The 21451-nt window shown below is 40.8% G+C and overlaps 1 protein-coding gene across 5 annotated transcripts; it reads right to left on the bottom strand.

Moving 5' to 3' along the window:
* Positions 1-407: 407 nt before the first annotated feature.
* LOC106714056 (E3 ubiquitin-protein ligase HECTD1) lies at positions 408-20732 on the bottom strand. 5 transcript variants are annotated; one of them, XM_045678803.1, is made up of 47 exons: positions 20481-20651; positions 19954-19982; positions 19343-19482; positions 18337-18452; positions 18140-18258; positions 17907-18046; positions 17539-17714; positions 17207-17337; positions 16912-17045; positions 15777-16057; positions 15417-15581; positions 15038-15173; positions 14673-14856; positions 13138-13318; positions 12724-12939; positions 12499-12631; positions 12262-12392; positions 12058-12170; positions 11810-11939; positions 11584-11724; positions 11265-11463; positions 10904-11123; positions 10487-10786; positions 10190-10387; positions 9936-10003; positions 9711-9899; positions 9323-9512; positions 8903-9044; positions 8583-8752; positions 8342-8476; positions 8061-8168; positions 7852-7961; positions 7596-7731; positions 7211-7333; positions 6891-7083; positions 5895-6129; positions 5721-5800; positions 5420-5609; positions 5128-5268; positions 4846-4969; positions 4323-4527; positions 3896-4020; positions 3701-3816; positions 3095-3308; positions 2576-2817; positions 1795-1939; positions 408-1409 (listed from the first exon to the last, which is right to left on the bottom strand). In XM_045678803.1, exons 3-47 carry the CDS (start codon positions 19480-19482, stop codon positions 1272-1274), a joined length of 7203 nt encoding a protein of 2400 aa, XP_045534759.1. In that variant the 5' UTR covers positions 19954-19982; positions 20481-20651; the 3' UTR covers positions 408-1271. The 5 variants fall into 5 exon arrangements, with proteins under 5 accessions (XP_045534759.1, XP_045534758.1, XP_045534756.1 ...); XM_045678802.1 differs by lacking the exon at positions 20481-20651 and adding an exon at positions 20717-20732 and having other exon boundaries at positions 9711-10003; XM_045678800.1 differs by having other exon boundaries at positions 9711-10003; positions 19954-19977; positions 20477-20651.
* Between the last annotated feature and the right edge of the window lie 719 nt (positions 20733-21451).

Raw genomic sequence — 21451 nt, 5'->3', positions numbered from 1 at the left:
TCACATCACCAACTTTTAGTTGAAAAAACTAACTAAAGGAACATAATTCTAGCCATTGTTAACACAATGGGTGTTACACACCATCAAAACAAATTTTTATTCAGTCCCAATTGAACATTTATCTGTGTTTAAATTAAATACATATCAAACAAACACTAAATGAATGAGGAAAATAATTTTTCCACGCAGTATAATTATAATTCAATTTCAAAATTTGCCTCGTACATAAAAATATGCAATATATTTGGTAATAAGCACAGACATGTTACAAAAATACATAGGATTTAGAATATTACCTCATATATTTATATATCATTATATTAAACTTTATCACTTTATCGAAAATTTGAAATGTTTAAATCCATAAAATTTCATTCAAAAGGTGCTTATATTGAAATTACAAACAAATTTCATTTCGAAATCATTAATAAGTAAACATTATTAGCTTTTTTATAACTCTAAAAACACCAATGATAAGTCTGTTTATATTAAAAGAGTAAATACTTTTAATTTTCATAATTAACATTGAACTAAAACTAGAAGGCGGCCAACGCTCCCACATTCCCATATCCCAATATACAATGCGAAAGCATCTCGATATATAGCTATAAACAGACAAACACTTTACGAACACTATATAGATGTATTTCAAACAAACTAAATATAAAATATTGTTTTATTTACTTTGGGTCACTGCCCCATATTGCAAACCAAATCACAAAAAGATAAATAAATCACATTTTTTTCTTGTTTTTCACAGAGGCCTTTCTACAGCCTTTCCTTTCTCACCAATCGAGTAAAACATATTTTTGGCTATCTGAAAATTACGCTTACATAATATAATATTTGAATGTTAAAATTGATATATAAATAAACTGTTAGTTAACTAATAAAAGGTTCCATTTTACTCTATATCGAATAACATACGACTTATATAAGATTATAATATGAAACGGTTAATATTTCGTCTTCGCTATTCATATCACTAAAACATACGAGAATATTCTATGTTACGCTAAATATAAAATTAGTTTAGTGTAGTTATAGCGCGGAGCAAAATGTGCACGATTTAATTGAATTATGTATTTAACTGCAGCCTGTGTCTCTCATAGAGGTATTCCTCATGAAGCGGACGAGCATTGTTTTACGGAAACATTTCTTTTAATTTTCATGCTATCGCCCTGTTTTACGAGTAATCGCTCTATAGTGTAATAAGAAGCTATTATAATAAGGTTTTGGCGATATAGTGTCTGTGACAATGTCGGTGACAATCAGTTGAGATGGAAGCCGCGTTCGTTGGTTGCGGCGAGCAGACGCTCGCGCAGCACCTCCTTGCACGAGTACTCCGGCAGCTTCAGATAGTGAACACACGTGTTCACTGACGGATAAGAACCATCTCCCGCGTCCACCTGCACATACAATATATACAAACTGTTATTGGTCAAACTCATAAAGCTTATACTTTATGATTCTTACATTCCATTGCACTCTAATTAATTGTTTGTAAAAAGGAGCGGAGTTGCTGTAAAAAGGAACTGAGACACCTAGAACGAAGTCAACTGCACGGTTCAGCTAAAGGATGGTCATATGTGTGTGAATTTTTTTCTTTTTTTTTTTTATGCCTCTACCAGTGGTCAGAGCCTATGTTTATTTGCTATTCACATTCATTCCAGTTCTCGCAATTTTTCTTCTCGCCCATTATTCTGCATACTTTTTCTTTCTATCATTCGTCTTCTTTTATTCCTACATGTGTGTGTATTTGTATGTGTTGTGTGTGTGCGGGTTCTGTGTTACCTTGCGCACGACGGTGAGGCGGGGGTGCAGATTGGCGAGGCCGCCGGGCGGAAGGGTGCTACAGCCGGTGGCGAATTGCAAGAACGCCTTGCGCTCGGGCACCGACATCTCCACCAGCACCTCCACCAGCCGCAGGAACCCGGGACTGTCACAGCACATTTATACTATGCAACTTTTCAACACTTCTCTAATAAAGATTAATTTAATGTGTAAACGACTTGCAAATATAGTACGTTTCGCTGAATAATAAAGTTATGCCCTTTTTACAATTAGCGCGTTGAATTTTAATGCATGTGCTCAAATAACTGTACGCAGGCCGAGCGACAGGGGCGGCTACAATGGAACAATGGCGGCTAGACAATACCACTTCACTTGCCTCCCTCGCTTCTTTTAATTGACAAAGCGCTCTCAGTTAAACTTTGTCTTTTAACGTGTAACTAGTTTACATACGCGTGTCTATAATATTAAAGTGTATTATCATTAACTCTGTTTACTCATGCACCCTTTGTATACTACGGAAGACTCAGTAAAATAAAAGTAAAATAAAATTGTTGTATTACAATATTGCACAAAACAATAATACTAACAATAATTTGCAATAATTAATAGTAAAAAGGGAAACCAATAACTGATAAGCATATAATTAAATTAATATAAAAATATTTATCATTTATCGTAAGTAAAACGTTCAAAATTACTTTTACCTTTATAGTTGAAAGTCTACATCGAGGGAGCATTATGTGTGTGTGTGTGTGTGTGCGTGTGTGCACAAGGTTGTTACCTGTCGCGCGTGTATCCGAGCTTGGGCTCGGTGTACTGCAGCAGGTGTTCCCGCGTCCAGTCTGGGCCGCGCTCTCCGCACAGCAACAGACGCAGCTCGTCGGGCGAGAAGGCGCGCAGCCGCCGCGCCGGGAACACGGCGCCGAAGCCAGCGCGGAATGCCGCCATCTGACGTCGCACGCCCTCGCGCACCATCCACCGCGCCGTCCACTCCGCGTACTGGCGCGCGTTCCACGCACCCACCTGATACCATCACAATTCATTCAATACTGACCGATACAAACGCTACACCATTATTTATAACACACTCTTCACAATTACACATATTCCGATATTAAGTGTTTTAAAGAGTTACTTATTATTTAGTCACTTAAAAAGTTTTAGCTGACATTTTTACCAATTACTATTAAAAAACTATATGATCAATAACAATCATAATTCACAAAAGTATATTTACTTGAAGTCGAGCTGTTTATATTAGTGTTGAATGTGAGAGGATAAGTATAAGAGTTAGTATGACCTCGATGTGTTCCCCGCCGTCGCAGAGCGGCTGCAGGGCGAGCGCGGGGGCGACGTGCGCGGCCACGTGCGCCATGCTCATCGCCAGCTGATCGAAGGTGGCGCCCTCCACCGTGATGTTCTGCACTCGCCGCGACCTCTCCTCCTCCTCCAGCGACGCGTCCGACATTATCGCATCGTACTCGTCCGCCGCCTCCAGCAACTGACCTAGGAACCTACACACAAAATATCGAGTACTACAAACGCCACACCAAAAAACCGCGGAAGTGATACTTACTGATACAACGATACTTACAAATATGACATATGGCAATATATTTATTATTCAAGTTAGGAAGTGGTAGTACTAAATGAAAGTGGTACTACTAAATGAAATAATTTTAATCCATAGGGATTATAGAATTCATAATTTAAAAAATACTCAAAAGAAGCAGCAGGCAGTAATTCGTATTTAAGATTGTTCTTTCTAATTTCCAAAAAAAAAAAATAATAATAATACCCGATGTAAATAAAACAAAAAGTACAAATTTAAAATAAAATTTAGGACCAGTAACAGTTAAGTAGTAACAACAATTACCAATACTTCTTTTTAAGAGCATGGATATACCTGTGTCTGATGGGATCAATTTCTTCCACATGTTCGGCTGTTAACTCTTCACCGCACATAAGACGCAAGAAGGGCTCCGACAGCGGCAAGTCTACAAGCCGGCCATCTTGTAGCACCTGCACAAATACAATACAATCGATAAATGTATTAAATGAATAAAGAATAATTATAATATAGAACACAGTATTGACTTACCTTAGCTAAAAATACTCCTAGGAACCAAAAATATTTGCAAACTTTATCACAGGCAGGAGAATCTTGAGGAAGAGTGACAGGGAACAGACCACCGGCTCGCAACACGTAGTATCCCGGTGGTTTTTCTGCAAATAAAACATTTCTAATAGAAACCAAGTGCAGGTAAAACCCAAAAATAAATCAAACAATAGAATTGATCCATAGAATATTTTGTAGAAAACGTCATGCATTTTTTAACAATAAATAAGTTCACTGTTATTGTTCAAAATGCATTGAGTTTTCGAGGAAACGTCACGGCCGTCTTGTTAGGTTGACGGGCTGTTTTGTGTTTTCTTTTTAGACACAGGCAAAGTTAAATTTAGTATCAGAAATGAACTAAAGCTGCTTCAAGGATGCGGATGTTCAAGGAAGAAGCTGTGTCAAGTACCGTCGAACAGGGAGAGGTCTCGCGAGTCTGTGTCGCGCGGCGGGGCGGGGGCGGCGTCGTCACACAGCCACATGTGCAGGTCGGCACGCTGCAGCTCGGCCGCCACCAGCGCGTAGAACTCCAGCGTGGGTCCCAGCCCCGTGCCCTCCTCGCCCGCGAACTCCACCTCTAGCACCGACTTGCGCGACGCGTGCACGCGCATCACCTGTGTTACACACGACGTATACTCACAATCATATATATTTTTATATCGTTTTAATATTTTTAGGATAGGTGTTAATGATACAGTGATTCGTATAAAATGACCGCTTCATCACCCACAAAATTTTAATAACCCACCCCGTTATATAAACTTTAAAAAAAGACTGTGAAAAGACAGTACTACAGCTTAAGACTAAAAAAAACCAGTGAAACTGCTTTTTTAATCTTACTAAATAGCTTACAATCTGTTTTTATTTATTTATTTATGTTAGTATTTAAATGACATGTATAAACGGTTAGGATACAATAGTATATAGTGTACCTGCATAGCGGAGCGCAATAGGTTGGGGTGTCGCGGAATGCGGACGCGCTCGTGACGCAGACGGCCCGTGCGGAACTCCGTCGCCTCGATATCCGCACGCCGCGGCGACACCGTGTTACCCGCCCTGACACAGTGCAACATGCTTTACTACATTACAGTTATAACATTACAAACCAAGATCAAGACAAGGCAATATCTATGGCTAGGACAAGAACTCAATTACACAAAAACAAGAAACAAAAATGTATATGTATGTTTAAAATAGCGTCCTACAGTTCATACCTTTGTCGGTCCAAAGCACGATCTCGTTGCGCCTGAAGCCACACAATAGTACGGGAAGTACCAAACGCGGTACAAGCGAAGAACATTTGTCGCGTCTCCAGCGGGAACAGGAACGGACACCAGTCATTAAGCTGCTGACACCTGTTGTATTTACAATAATATCGTAACTAAATACTGCGGTATAATGGCAATTTATTAACCAGCCAGCCGCGGAACATCAATGCTACCAGAAATGTAATCCTTCATCCCTACCACAATTTTTATATTGGATTTAATATTAAACTTAACGAACCATTGCGGGGCAGCGCCGGAGGCCAGCGTGAGGGGGTCCTGGAGTTGCTGGTGCAGCTTATTGGTGAGCTTGGTGGAGAGGAAGGCGTGCGCGGGGAGCTCGGGCGCAGCGCTGCGCAGGCGCCGCAGCACGCGCACGCAGCACGTCACCATGGCGCCCTCTGCGCCCTCGCAGCACGCTATGCCAAGCTCTGACACACAAACAGACACCTCAACAATTATAACTCATCGTTTAAATGCTAGAGTAATCTCATTCTTGGAATACATTTAAAAGAAGCATTTTGGAATAAAAGTTATGTCACCTGGATCACATGGTTCATCATCTTCACTATCGCTCGACGACGCAAAAGTATCCCCTCCTTCGATTTCTTTGTAGGTCAACCTGAGAGCATTAAGAGAGAGAAAAGTGCAAAAATGTATAATAACAATGTAATTAGAGTCAAGATGAATAGTGTATAAGTGCAGAGAGTACTGACGTGTATGTGGCGTCGCGGTGCGTGTCGTGGTGGTGTAGATGAGGCAGCTTGGCGTGCAGCGCGAGCGCGGCGCGATGCAGAGTCCAGGACGGACGTCGCAGGGGCAGCGCCGCGCCCCCCGCGCTCAGCACCAGCCGCAGCGCCGGCAGACGCGCGCTCTCCTTCACCACGTTGCCGTTCGTCTCCTCCGAACTATCCTCCGCGTCCGAGTCCTCGTTCAGCGGAATATCCAGATCTAAATTAAGAAATAATCATATTTTAAGTGTTCAATCAACAATCGATATCATGACTCTTAACACAACAAATACTGGGCAGATTTTTTTTTTTTGGGAGTGTGACAAGTCTAAACCCTTTTTTTTTTTTATTTAAAGCAGAAATTTAGTCAACCCTAATAAACTTGAAAACACACTACAAAATTATTATATTATCTGAATCAGCCTCTACAGAGCACAAGATTGTCCAGCAGGCACAAATTCTATTTTAACAATCAGTATTGTGTAAGCCCAAAATCCATATAAAGGCGAATCCAATAAAGGACCATCCATCAGTGCAGGTATGCGGTGCATCGGAAACAATCGGCACATTGTCTCCAACTGATCCGCATTACACATTGTGCCGCTAGAACAGAATGTTTCAATTACTTCTTAATTGAATATCCTGACTAGCTTTAAAATTAACTTCATAAGAAAAACTTATTCTTAGTCTATGTGTTCTTCCAGACCATGATCAACATCTGTGCCAAATTTCATCAAAATTGATTCAGACATTCCGGAGATACCTTCAAACAAACATCCATCCATCCACCAAACTTTCGCAGTTATAACATTAATAAGAAGTAAGATGTGTTTAACGGTCGTGAACCATATGAAGAATTAATATAGTTTATGTAATGCACTTATATAGCTTCAACACCAATAGCGCAGCTGCCTTTATTGAAATTTACCATCACTTGAATTCGAAAACAATGCGTAAAAAATGCGTTAAGGTAGTGCTGACCGACAGTTTGGTTGAGATTGGTCCTGCCGGGGCGAGGGTCGAAGGCCGGTATGAGCGCGGAGAACTGGCGCTTGAGCACGAAGTCGTCGTCCCAGGGCTTACGCGAGCGCCCGCCTGCGCCCCCAGCGCCGCCTGCGCTGCGCACCGCCTCCAGCGCCTCCTCCTCCATCAACGACAGCAGGTTGCGGGACACCTGACGTACACTCATCATTATAATACCACATTAAATAATAATACTAGTCTAAGCAGAAAAGATGTACAACTTTTCAAGATAGAAATAAAATGCAACCGTAAATAATCAAGTTAGCAATTATAATTACCTCTTGATAAGTTGGGTCGTTCTCTTTATCGCTGTCGAGCGCGTCGTCACCTTCATCATCGTCTTCCAGCTCTGTCAGCAGAGCCGGAGCGCGACACGACTCCAGAAAATCTTCCAATGACACCTATGCCATTAATAAAATAAACTGATATAAATAATACTTCAGAAAAAATTAGCACGACATTTACATTGCACTTAACCTTATTATTTCTTTATCAACTCATAATAATGATCTATGTATTAGTCTTTTCAAATATCTTGGCGAGCCAGTCATCGGCACCTACTGCCTCCTGCATCCCACTACGCCCCGCTACACGTCAAATCATGACCTGCGCAGTGACTCGCGCGAAGTTGAGAGCTGCCAATATATCCGAATACATTTATACCTGTTCACTCTCGCTGGAGGTGGAGGTGAGCGATAGCGTGAGGGCGTTCTGCGCGTTGGGCGCCAGCGAGGGGTAGCTCTGCGCCGCCGACAACAACCCGCCGGGGAAGTTGCTGGAGAGCGCCAGGCGCACCAACCTGCATATAATAAGTTAGTGTCCAACGACTCTGATTATGACTTCATTGCAATAAGCTTATTAATTGCATAGATAATTTTATAGTAGAAGAAGCATCAGGGATAATATAAGTTGTTTGTACCCGGGGAAGAGGCCGCCGCCGTGGTTATGTCGTGCGCTGCGCTGGGGCGCTGTCGAGCGCACGACGGCCGCGCGCGCCACGCCCAGCGACTCCAGCAGACGAGCCGCGCCCTGACACACATTATATTTATATGATTTAATGTTTAACAGTCCAACTATGTCTTGAGTTTATTACTTGAAGTATAAAAACAAACAGTTTTGGTACATTACTTGTTGGGTAAGGTCGGGCTCGCTGGCGCTCATGGCGCCGGTGCTTGAAGCTTGGTTGTCTTTCTTGTGCTCGCTGAACTGTCCCTCGCCGCTCTCATTATCCTCACACTATGGACAGACACCACATTTTTATGAGACTCTAACGACAAAAAATATTAAATAACTTCAATAAGACTTACAATCTTTTCAAAGTTTTTTCGTTGACCGCAAGCTTATTATGATGGGGGTGTATTGATTTATTGACATTTGCAAGAAATGTATTGTTTGTTTGTGTCAGTGACCTGTATGTGCAGCCTGTTGGCATTGTTGCGCAGCGTGTGCAGCAGCGAGGCCGGCAGCGCGAGCAACTCGCTCGACAGCAAGGCATTGGCGCTGTTGCGCATCGCGTCACCTTCGTTACTACGCACATCGCTCTCCTGAACAACACAACGGATATTATATCATTCTTATCCAAATAAGCAATAATGTTGAGACAATTGTTCTTCATATATTACGAAATATTTAACATGTGACGTAACAAACCTCTTGTGTATTTGCCTCTGGCAGCGGTTCCTTGGCTGGATACGGTTTGGTTATATCTGTAATGCTTGCGGGTCCCATTTCCATGTTAGTGAACGACGCATTGCCCAAGTCTGCTAAGCAATTGTTTCCTTCAGCTCCAAGTGTTAAAGACTCCACTATGGTTGCTAGATCTAAAATTTAAATTATTATTTTACATAGATAAATATATATTCAACAATAGTATATGTTTATATTTATGAAAACATTGAAAAAAAAATCCAAAGAATGATTTATTACTGAAGTTTTAAAATGTTGTGTGACGCCTAACAATGAATGCTCACCAGTATTAATATGATGCGAGGAATTATTGATAGCCGAGACGTCCTCGGTGGCGTGCATCCTCGGCCGCGACATGTTGCTGAGCATCTCCTCGCCGGATATGTTGTCCGCAGACGACGCCTGTTCCGTTGATGCTACAGACATCTGCCGACATTTTACTGTTTTCAAGTCAATGTCTTCCACTGATATAATATTCATACCATCCACAACCACTGAAGTCGTTGCTAATCAATATCGTGCATTGCAATTGAAAAAGTCATTATAGTATAATGTTAATGTGCAATCTGAGCAATTTTGTGTCATTTTAACCTCCTCAATAATATAAAGATTAAGAAGAGAGATTAGAAAGAGAATTAGACGCCAGATTTAGGAGAATAGACTTGAATAGATACTACGCTATCTAGACCTATCGAAAGAATCACCTGGTGGTCAACGGCAGTGGCGTCCGGCAGACTGGGCGTGGAGTGGCTCTTGCGGCCGGCGCGCGACTCACTGGCGCCCGCGCCGCCGGCCAGCGCCGCGCCTGCCCCGCCCGCGCCTCCACTCACCACCTTCAGGTCGAACTTGCCCTCCGCGCCCATGCGGTACGAGTTGCGCCCGCCGTGGTCCCACCTGCGACACATGCTTCGTATCAATCCAATTTCGTTTATCTGTCACTTACAAGTATGTCAATATAATATTTAATCAAGACAATTTTCATAAAAAATTTTAACCTAGAAAAGAAAAATATTTTTCTTGAATGTTTACTAAATTATAATACATTAAATGACAGATATTCAAGGTTAAGAAAGTACATTAGTAACAACTTACCTGACGTCAACCCAACCGTTGTGTAAATCAGATGTAACAGTTCCGAGGGCGGGGTGCGGCCCGTCCTGGTCGCGCCACTTCCAGTCGACCCCGCGCATGACGCGCGCGCCCACGCACAGACCGCGCGCGCCTCGCGACCAGCGCCTGGCGCGTGCTACACAACCCCCGCCTGTCGCCGCGCCCGCAGCCACGCCCGCAGCCACGCCCGCAGCCACGCCCGCAGCCGCGCCGGTGGTCGCCGCAGCGCCCGATCCCGCGCACTGACGCGGCGGACTCTCGATCACGCTCACGACCTGAATACAAAGGCGCACTCAAAATTATACTTACAATCGGATGTCATAAGAAAAAAGAAGACACAGGATTTCTAACACAAAATCATATCCATATTACAACCACACTGATCAACTTATCGGTCCGCCAGAAAGTCCAATCGTGTGTACCCTACTGACCTATTAGACGAGGAGACGGTTGATACTGACCTTTCCGTAGATTTCGAACCCTGACAGAGATAGGTAGTGACTCTGTCCGCTGGCATTCTTGCCATTCTGCTGGACGCGCAGGTAGCGGTAGGCGGCGTCGGCGCGCAGCCGCCACGTGGCCGTGCTGCCCGGCTCCTGCAGCGCCTGTTCGTCGCTGTGTGCCGCCAGTGTGCTCCACGTCACACCGTCCATAGACATCTATGAAATGTCAAAGGAGTTTTCAAATATAAAGATTCTCAACAAGAAAGATTTCTAGCAAATGATGAGCAATTCAATGCTTTTTACTAAAATGCTTACTTGGAACAGCCAATTGCGCAGAGCTGAACGGCCGTAGCCACGTGCATGGCGCAGAGTATAGGCCGAAGGGATGATATTTAGTCCGAGGTCGACCGCGATGAAGGCTCGCCTGTCGTCGTTTGTGTGAACGTTGAGAGGTTCCGGAGAGCGCGAGAGCGCGTCCTCTGCGCGGCCGTAAGGGAGCTGTCGCCCGTCCGACGACCACACACTGACCAGCCCGTGCGCACCGGGGTTCACCCACTCGCAGGTACCGGCGTTACTACCGATGAAGTATATTACGCCGTTTTCATCGAAGTCATGCTGTTAAATTGAAATCATTTAAGTATTTCACCAATTTTTAGGAATGTAAAGAATTCGCCGAAGTAAAAAGCATATACGTAATTTTTATAAGCATATAGACAGTATGTGTACACTCACATCATAAACGAAGTTAATAGGGGCTTCCGCTTTGATCTTCTGCACGAATGTGAAGGTGGAGCGCTCCATGTCGTACCATTGGCGCGCAACGGACTTGGCGAGAAAGCGCTCGAGCTGGCGCACGGTGGTGAGCGCCTCCACCTTCAGGTTCCTGCCGGCGTTGTTACTACTGCCGCCGCTCTCCTCCGCTGCCTCTTCGCTCGCACGTTCCACGCGAAGTCTACATGTACCATAACAATTGGAATTTGCAAAAAAGACACTTTGATGTTATCTGTGCGAATATATGTTAAATCTGTCCATTTTAAGCAACGTTTTTGTTAATAAAAAAAAAATGATGTGTGTTGTGTGTGTGATGGCATACCTGATACGCTTGGCGAGATGGTGCAGTGATCCGGCGGCAGGAGCGGGCACGTCAGTGGCGGGAGCGAGTACGGGTAGCCGCTCCACGCTCTCCAGCACACCCACGAGCCGCGCCGCCAGCGCCGCACCCGCAGCACACTCGTTGCGCGTCAGCCACTCGCGCAGCACGCGCTCACGCTCCAACTGCTGGCCTGGCGTGTCTGCCAAACAAAACAAATCAAAAATTGTAACTGTAACAATTTGAAACGAACGAAGTGAGACTTTTTTGATCTTCACGGCTTTCATCAATAAAATAAAAACGTGTTTAAACGTAACGGTACCATTTTGTTGCTGAGACAACACGTGCAGCAAAGCCGGTGCTAGCCCCGACGACTGCAGCTCGTAAGCGGAAAGTAGTTCATCGCCGCACAATAACTCCGACAATTGATCCAACGATTCTTTTAATTCCTGCTGCCATTCGCCTAAATGGAAGCAAATATAATTTAGAAATAACATTGAATCGTTCACAGTGTACAAATTGTAATTTAAATGGTTATGAAGAGTTACCAGTGGCGTGCGTGGCGAGACGTTGCAGGCGGGCGAGGAGAGCGCGGAGGCGCGCGACAGGCGGGCGCGGCTGCCGCGTCGCTGCGCTCGACAGATGGCGCGTGTATAGCGCACGCGCACGCTCCGACACCTGCACACAGAAACGACTTGTCTTAGTCCAATATGTCGCAGTGAATTACTTAAGTGATTTTTGAGATGATTTGTTTTAAATTGTAATTTTTTAAGGGATCACGAAATTGAACACTAACCTGAGTTTTTTGTGCTTCAGTTTTTGCGGAAAGGCGAGACCGATTTTGGCCGGTGTTTCCGTTGTTAACCACAACTGGTCTTCGATCCACCCAGCCACTCGATAGTTCTGGGCCTGATAATGGATATCATGTATTAATTTTAAATAATAAATTTAAATAACCGAAACGAAAGACAAAAATAACTAAATAGAATTGAAATTGTACCTAAAAATGTTTCCGCTGTAAAAGAGTGCTTGGTTCCTCTATTAGATTCAAATATAAATCCAGGTAAATCTTCACGAAGTATTGTTGTCTGTTGCTGGCCATCTGTATTGTGGATAAGAAGTTCCTTCTCCCTAAAATATTGATTTATTCAATGTGAGAGATACATAAAAAAAAATTAAAACTGTAACATTGATATAGTAAGTAGTTACACACAATTTTAAGATAAACATAACTTACTTTTTGCAGGATAGAGTCCAATTTCCAAGTACAAGTTTGGCAGGTCCTGGTTTTGAAAGAATAGGCTGAGGTACTGAATTCTTCACAGAAGCTCTAGCTCTTTGTAATTTGTCAATAAATTCACCACGATTCTCTGTAATAAGAAAATTTATTACTCAACAAACATTTCCGCAAGAAAAAAAAAGAATCTGTTTATGTGCGTGTGAGGGTAGTGGGTGGGCTGACCTGTGTTGTCGGTCTGGTGCTCGGGGCTGCCGCTGGAGTACATGGTGGCGAGCTTGCCGTCGAGCAGGAACCTGAACCAGCCGTTGCTGCCGGTGCTGAGTTCGAGCGCGGCGGCGTCGCTCCAGGCGTAAAGCGCGTCTCGGCCGCGGCACAGCGCCCACTCGCCCCAACTGTACGCCACGCCGCTACATAGCGACGCCGCGTCCTCGCCACGACCTTTTTACACATAGACAACAATTAAACATGATTATCCACATTTTTTACTTGAGAAGCAAGTAATCTAACGATGTTGTTTAATCCGTGCAAACTATTTTATGACGTACGAAACAAGCCAATTTCGATTTTACTATTGAACTCCTTTTAATAATCTCCTAGCATAAGATTGATATAAATAGTTGCGTGGTGACGAGGTACCGGCGATGAGAGTTTCTCCATCGGCAGCGAGGTGTTGCGCGGGCTGCGCGGGCACGGCGGCCAGCGCCTCCACCTTGCTGAAGACGCCGAGCCGTGCGAACTGCTCCAGGTAGATGTCGGCCGCTTTCACCATCAGCTCCTCGGCGATGCCCAGCACGATCAGATGCCCGTCGTCGTCGTCCTGCAAACGATCACGAATTACATCCGTCTTCCTCTCACCACCTCCTTTTCCTCAACTTGTCATTGTTAATACAACAATTCTTTCACATTTATTTCACATATTAAATTAATTAATTCTAGAAGAAAAACATTACAAAGGTACTTATAATTGCTACAATCACGTCCTAAGGTGATTTTCTTCTGATATGTTTCTATGTTATATATTTTATGTAAAATATCTTCAATTATTACACAATGTATTAAAGTTGGTAGAAGCACAAAAAAGACAAAGACGGCTCAATGCAGGTAAATTTCGATGGTGTGATGTTTTAATATACAAAATGCAAATCAATTTAGCTACACAGTTATGCCTTTTTCTATGGAAATACCAATATTCATGTAAAAACGCTAATTAGTTTTATTAATAGTGCATATCATATTTACAAATAACAGAAAATACTTTCAAAACAAAACAATGAGAACATTTTAAATGGAAAAACATTATGTGGCTGATGTTAAAGGGTGGCTCTAAAGAAATGGATACGCGCAAATTTACTTATTTATCGAATCTCATGACTGCAATTTACCTATATATATATAAATCAATCGCTCTTCCCTGTTACGAAGATAAACATAACATTTTGTGTCCAGTTCATCTATACACGACGACGACATAGAATACGACTGAAAACAGTTAACTCTGAGTGTGGATGCAGCTAAAACGCCTAGTGGAACCGACAGTTAAAATATTGAAAGTGATATCTTTGTAATACATGTACTGGAAAATTCATATACATTTTCTATACATAATTCTGTTACTCCGTATAACAAACGACCATTGATTAAGAGCCAGCTATGAGCTTGTGTGGTATGGATGTGGGAGATTGAGAGCATGGGATGCGAGCATTCATCACACCATCGGAAGGTTACCAGCGGCGCGCAGATATAGCGGCTACGCAGGTGGCGCTGCGGCGCTCGCCGCGGCGACAACTCCCCCTGCCACCACGTGCCACACCCGTTATCAACCATTATATTGCAACTATTTACGATAATTATTCTATTTTAGACATAGGTTTTCATACATCACACCCCATCCTAATGATTTCACGGCCCTCAAGGAAGCCCGTAGGCACAGGAAGCCCAAAGTCAGGAGTCATAGCTTGTCGGTCTCAAAAAGGTTAAAGTAAACCTTATATAAAAACTAGCTTTTGCCCGTGAATTAAAACAAAACTAAATTAGCCTATGTGTTCTTCCCGACTATGTTCTATATCTATTTAAATTTGCAACGAAAACAGCCGTTCTGGACGCAATAACACAAATCCATTCGAAGATCCAAACTTTCGCATTTGTATAGTAAGATGTAGTTGCCTATTTACCTGGTTGTCGAGCACATTGGCGATGAGGTGTGTCAGGAGCGCGGCGGCGCGCGGCGTGGAGAGGTCGCGCAGCAGCTTGGCGGGCGCGTAGTGCACCATCTTACGCACCAGCGACAGGCAGGCGCGCCGCACGCCCGCGCCACCCGCGCCCAGGTACCGCGCGCAGAACACCGGCACCAGCCGTCTGACGGTCACGACCACATATTGATACAGTACATCTTAAATAGCCCAGCCGGAATATAAACTATTCCGATGGAATTTGCGAAAATAATTCGAAAAGGATTTTTCGCAAAAAATGTATAACATTGGCTCTATTAATTTATAAACATAAATCACATAATTTGTGTCACAAAAAAAACGCTTACTCGAGATAAATCGCGGCCATCTCCTTGTCGCCAGTTTCGGGGAAGTCGTCGTCGTTGGAGGAGGCGGGCGAGTCGTGGTTGCTGACTACGAGCCACTCGCCGGGGCACTGCAAGATTGCCGCCACCTCTCGGTGCCCTACACAAAACATTTAAAATGTTTTTTTTTAATCTAACATGTCATGAACTACTGACCACGTACTATCGCCTTTATGCTGGCAACTTTGATCGTTTAGCAGTGTAAGTCATTTAAAAATCGTGCTCCACTAGAAAAATCGTAAAATAATACACTCGGTGAATCGAAAATGTCTTATAATTATTAGTTTTCAATAAATGTTTTAATTTTTAATTATTACATATGTAAAAAGTGGTGTATACAAACCTTGATCGTGTCTCTCTCTGGCCTTGTCTAGCGGCGTCTTGCCGTCCTCGTCGCGCAGGTCTGCGTTGGCGCCGTACCGCAGCAAAACCTTGGCAATGGCGGGCCTGCCGAAACACGCCGCGTAGTGCAGCGACGAACTGCGCTGACCACGATTTACGTCCGCGCCTATATACACATACAATTTTTATTTATTTATATAAGAACTACTTCCTAAAGTGACAACTATTTACACACCTATATATATGTAAAAAAAATGATTTGACTTTAGATTACATATTTATAATCTGTTTTTGATAATCGTTCCGAACATTTTTGTTTTTTATCATATAGCATAGCATACAGATTTAATATTCGCTTTACCTTTCTCGCAGAGGAACTCAACCATTTCCCTGGTGCCGAAGGCGGCGGCCCAGTTGAGCAGCGTCTGTCCGACGTCGTCGGTGAAGTTGACATCGACGGCGCCGCTGGAGACTGCGGCGAGCAGGGCGTCGGTGTCCTTGCCGCGGATGCAGTCGATGAGCTGGCGGTGCGACTTGTCCCCGCGCGCCCCTCCACCGCCGGCGCTGCCGCTACCGCTCGATCCCTCGCCACTAGCGCCACTGCTCGACCCCGTCACCGAGTTGCCCGTGCGACTGGTCCCACTGGAACATTTTTTTTTTGTTATACTCCTTTGTCTCTTTACACTCCTTAATGTCTTTGGACTTACGTACTAATAACAAGTAATATTAAAAAATATTTTAAAGCCAATAATGCTTTAAGTAATTAATTTTTTATTTTTAGTTAACGTTTTAAATTTGACTTTACCACGATGTTTTATTAAAATCCTTTAAATTGATACCCATGTTGAGGTCGTTGTACAAAAATATGTCATTCGCCATTGTGGTTACAAGTTTTACAAGATATCTTACTAATATTATAAATGTAAATGTTTAGATGGATGGATGTTTGTTATTAAGTATATCCCAAAAACCTAAATGGATCTCGCTGAAATTTGGCACAGATTAATAGTTTTTTTTTTTAATTCCGCGCGGACGGAATCGTGGTCGACAACTACGATATAATAAACAAACAAATATAGTTGATGAGCAACGTAATAGTAGGAATTGAAAAAGACATTCAATTCACACAACAATTTTTTTTCTTCTAGTAAATTACTATCTAAAGTCTTAAAGTTTATCTACAAAAAATACCATATCCGGTTTTTTTAATGGTCACTAAGGGTGGCCCTTAGTGTAGATTCAGTATGAAAACTTTTTTAAGGGAGCAAACGATTGGAGGTGCTAGAGAACCAACATTAGGCGTCTTCAGCACTCCAGCTCGCACATCACGCCTGTTTCACAGGTCGAGGCGGACCATTCGTGCAACAGATGTTGTTTCGTCTCTCCCACTGTACAAAACTCATCACTGAGGACCCGCTTAAGTGGTCTCCGAGTGCTATAGTTTAGATACAGATGAACAATTTAGTAGATTTAGTAGCGTGTGAGTAAATACTTACGTTTGTATGGCATGTCTGCCTTCACAGAGGAGGACGAGCAGCAGATCGACGAGGCGCATGCACTCCAAGCACCAACGTTCGTCTGCTTGCACCGCCGCCTCTATCGCCGAGCACAGGTCCAAGCGCACCAGGTCCTGCCACAAACAAACTTCTATAACATTCGAAACTAATTTTTCCTACATTTTTCTCATTTTATATGTATCAGGAACAATTATTTTTTACGGCGTACCCACTCTTATAACATAGTCTATAATTTTTAAGTAAAATTATAAGGAAATATTAACATGTAACTTACATGAGTTATCTGTGCGGATCCACGGCACAGGGTCGACAGGAGGCTAACCGTGGTGGACACGGAGGGCACCAAGCATTTGTCATCGCTCGTCTCTGTGCTACCGAGCCTTCGCACCAATTCCTCAATCAAACCTGTTGTAACACAAAGTTATTTGAACTGGCTTTAATAATGATTAAAATTTACCATTCATTAATTTAAAAAAATCAATCTTCAAAACTTGGCACTTCCATGGCTTTCAACGTTCTAACATATACATTTTATTCATCAAGTGACACCAATTCCTGGAAATTATCAAAGTCGTAAAAAAATTAATGAATAAAAATGATTATGACCATGTTCAGCTAAAGGTGCGGGGTCGGCGTGCGCGCGCGCAAAGCGGTCAGCGAGCGAGGCGAAGCAGCGCAACGCAGCGTCCGCCACGCGCGCGTCACTGTGCCGCAGCAGCGCCGACAGAGATGACACCGCGTCGCCGACACGCTCGTCACCCGGCTCCATTTTACCACACACCCTTAAAATATGATACGTCACATAAAATTATACATTTGAAAAATCAATATGCCCTCTAGCTGTATCCTATGACTCCGGGGAAAACATTAATCAATTGTACTTGTCTGTACTTGCTCAACTGTTTACGACTGTGGAAAATTATAATGACACAATGATTCAAATATAAAAAAAATATATTATATTTTTCAATTACCTTGAGACTACAGCCATAGCAGAATGTAGAGTATCTTTATGGACAGATGTACCATAGTGTGTGATAAAGTGCAGCACTGCTGGTAAGCCACCGCCTTCCCACACTGCACCCGCTTCTCGTGTGCACACCAATTCCAAAACCTTTAAGAGAAATAAAGTTAATGAAATATATCTTTTTATACACAGACAACAATGAAGAAAAAAAAAACATATTTTTAAAGAATGAAAAATTACCTTGATACATTGTTCAGCAAGGTCTTTACTTGTGCGATTATTTGGATCAACAGTGAGTAGTCTATTGCAAATAGCTTTGATAGCACCTTCTATAGCTACAATACGTCTAGTACATTCAGCTGCAATAATAACAAAATTATCTTAGCATAATGTCACTTTTAAATAAGAACACATAGCAATGTTTTTATTCAAATTACCAGAAACATCCAGATAGTAAGTGATAGCTCTTGCTGTTACTTCTAAAACATTATCTGGTGCACATTCATCTAGAAATATTTTGCATAGAGCTGGGAGAAATGTTCGAGGAGGACAGCTGCAACAATATGGTAAATTTGAAATGCTCTAATTGAATTGAATATACAATCATAATTATACAAAATGAATACCATGTTGAATAATAATTGGTTACTTATAAAAATGATGGCAGAAGGCTCTTCAAGTTTCTAATATGGTTGTATGATATTTTAACATATTACAATAGCTTGAAGTTAAAATTATTCATTGCTTTTACAGATTTCTAGTCATAGTATATTGTTAAATTCTTAAAAAGTATATAAAGGTCCCCTTTATATATCTTATAAATGAAAGTCTAAACTTTGAAAAGGGAACAAATTATGAATTTCACCATCATGTAGGTTGTGGATATCAATACATAAACTGTATATTACTGAACCCCTTAAAATTTGCCTTTTTTGACTTCAACTGGGTAATCTGTTAAACCTATATAAAAATTATGTATTTCTTGTAAATGCATGTTAATTGTAAATCTCAAAAAGTTTTACAAAAAAAGTCAATGTTGGCATATAGCTATCTTTTACAGTTTATTCACAATAACTACTTTTTGCTTTCGAAAAATCGCTTGTTATTTGCAGCGCAATTTTCGGGTTTTTATAATAATTCTTATCCAAATTTTTATATTCATTATCAGACAATTTAATGTACATTAAACTTTCTTGAACAGTATACAATTCTTATGAATAGTTTAGAAGATTTCACAAACACAAACAATAAGTATAACCAAAAAATGAGCTTGCGGGCCCAACTTGCTCCTGTAAACAAGTTTTTATCAGAATGGTACTACTGATATGACAAAAAAAGGTATGACTCAAATGCCAGCCTGGTGACGTCGGGGTGGGTCGCTAGTTTTCAAATTTTTCAAAAAATTAAATTTAGGAATCTTTAAAGAAAAGGAAGATTTTATACCTTTCAAAGCATCTGTCGACATTATCTGACATAAGCAGTAGCATACATAGTTGTTCTAATGCAATAAGTTGCATATCCCTTTCATCCCCTTGCCCAGTCAGCAACCATTCCAATAATGTTTCTGGATCCACTTCCGCCATCTTGAAAAATAATTACCATCATTGAATTTAAAATATAATAGCCCATAAATATTTTGTTTGTAAAATAAGTAGAGCATAACCATTTTTGGATAGTCAATAATATTATAAAATTCATCAGTATTTAATGTAATGAGTGATATATTGCCATAGCACTTGATAGACATAAGTTCAAAATCACAACATGTAAGAGATATGTAACAAAAATATAAATTGTGCATTTTCATACAATGTTTCAACTATGAAAATATTGGCTATATTATTGAACTTAACTTTGACTTTAATACTATTATTTCAAATATAAAAAACTCATAGAATAAACCAAATAAACAAATCAATTTACAATAACAAATATTATTTTAATTAATTTAGTTAAATACTCCAGTGTTTAAAATCTAATTATCATGACTGATTTATTTGCTATGGAGTTTATTCTGGACAAACATTTCTAAAGTTTGTGATTGTGATTCTTACCTTCTTTCAAATTCAAACTCGGAAATTACCTAAAAAAAATTATAATTTAACTGAGAATTGTTATAAAGAAGATATTATTCAAAATACTGATTAAAAAAGTAATGTGACTATCAATTATAAAGATGGGGTGAAAAGTGCAATGTTATGGACAAAATTTGTTATTTGTTATGTTTTCAAGTATGTCATGTTTTGATTATAAACAATAGATGATTAATTACTATAAAGAAAAAATTATTTATTTAAATGAGTAAATATTATTTTCGTAAGAAAATGTGGTAAAGGCAATACATAAAATAATGCGCACAATGATTTTTGTTCAAATTAAATCTAGGTTACAACAATAGTGAATGATGCACCTTTCTCTTTTGCGACATAAATATACACGTTAATGATGTACTTAAACTAAAAATATAATTTTTTACACAGTTAAAGGAACTTAAAATATAAGTTATTTACTCTCTAACATATATGAAATTAATGTTGAAATACAAAAAACGAAGGTGTCAACAATGTCTCCGTAGACTTACAATCAATTAACCATAACGACTATGACGTTAAAAATCCTTATTAAGAACAAGGTTTTTCACAAAATATGAAATAGAACTCAAAAGAAAGGAGAAAACTCATTTGTGCACAGGGGAATTTCAGAGTACACGATTATTTTCCTTCGTAAAATTTTAGCAATCAAATCAACCAAAACCAATATGAAGGAAGAGAAGACAAAGAGTATAAAATGGGTAAAAGTAAGTATAGTCTAGTAAACCTCCGTGAAGTTGGCCCCTCTCACTTCATTTTTTTTACGCAAATCGTTTGAGAGGGTTTGAAAGAAAAGAAATATCGTTTGAGAGTTCCTACTTTCTCCGTAAAAACAATTTAAAATTTTAGTGTGAAGTTGTGGGGGCACACTATTTATTTTTATTTTTTCAATGCAAATCGTTAGAAAATCGTTTGAGAGTATTCACTTTTTCTGAAATAAATATTTCTATTTTGGAATCGAACGCTACAAATCGATTCCCCTTAACTCCGAATTAAATATGGCAATCGTGCACTTAAAATAAAAATACTTTTTGAGAGTTAATACTTTTTCTTAAATAAACATTTCAATTTCGGAATCTAGTTATATTTTTATGTTATTAGTAAATAGTCAGTAATACTTATTTCAATCAAGGTTTTGGTAAAAATTAAGGTTGTTTAAAATTAATTCAAATAGAATAGTTTTTAATGAATTTTAATTTATATATTAAACTAGCGACCCGCCCCGGCTTCGCACGGGTGCAATGCAAAATATACCTACTACAGAATAAATGCACAATTTATTTAAGGTACTTAAATGGATAAGGATTAATGCTGTATTGTTTAAAATCACTTCGTAAAAGAATAAAAATGGTTATGCTGGGTTATCCCTAAGAGATAGACATATACCATCGCGGACTTTTTTGTTGAACTTTTTAAGGTGAACAATACTGTAGTACATTATTTTGGTCTATCTCGTAGGGTT

This window comes from Papilio machaon, chromosome 7 (genome assembly GCF_912999745.1).
Source record: "Papilio machaon chromosome 7, ilPapMach1.1, whole genome shotgun sequence".
Taxonomy (NCBI): domain Eukaryota; kingdom Metazoa; phylum Arthropoda; class Insecta; order Lepidoptera; family Papilionidae; genus Papilio; species Papilio machaon.
This window is presented reverse-complemented; position numbering and strand designations above follow the sequence as displayed.

Excerpts from the sequence above, each read along its gene's own strand:
- LOC106714056 (XM_045678802.1), bottom strand. The coding sequence starts at position 19,482 with ATGGCGGAAGTGGATCCAGAAACATTATTGGAATGGTTGCTGACTGGG. Across the intron at positions 18,047-18,139 it reads TTGCTGAACAATGTATCAAG|GTTTTGGAATTGGTGTGCAC; the intron begins GTAATTTTTCAT and ends TTTCTCTTAAAG. Across the intron at positions 11,725-11,809 it reads TCTCGCCACGCACGCCACTG|GCGAATGGCAGCAGGAATTA; the intron begins GTAACTCTTCAT and ends GCTTCCATTTAG.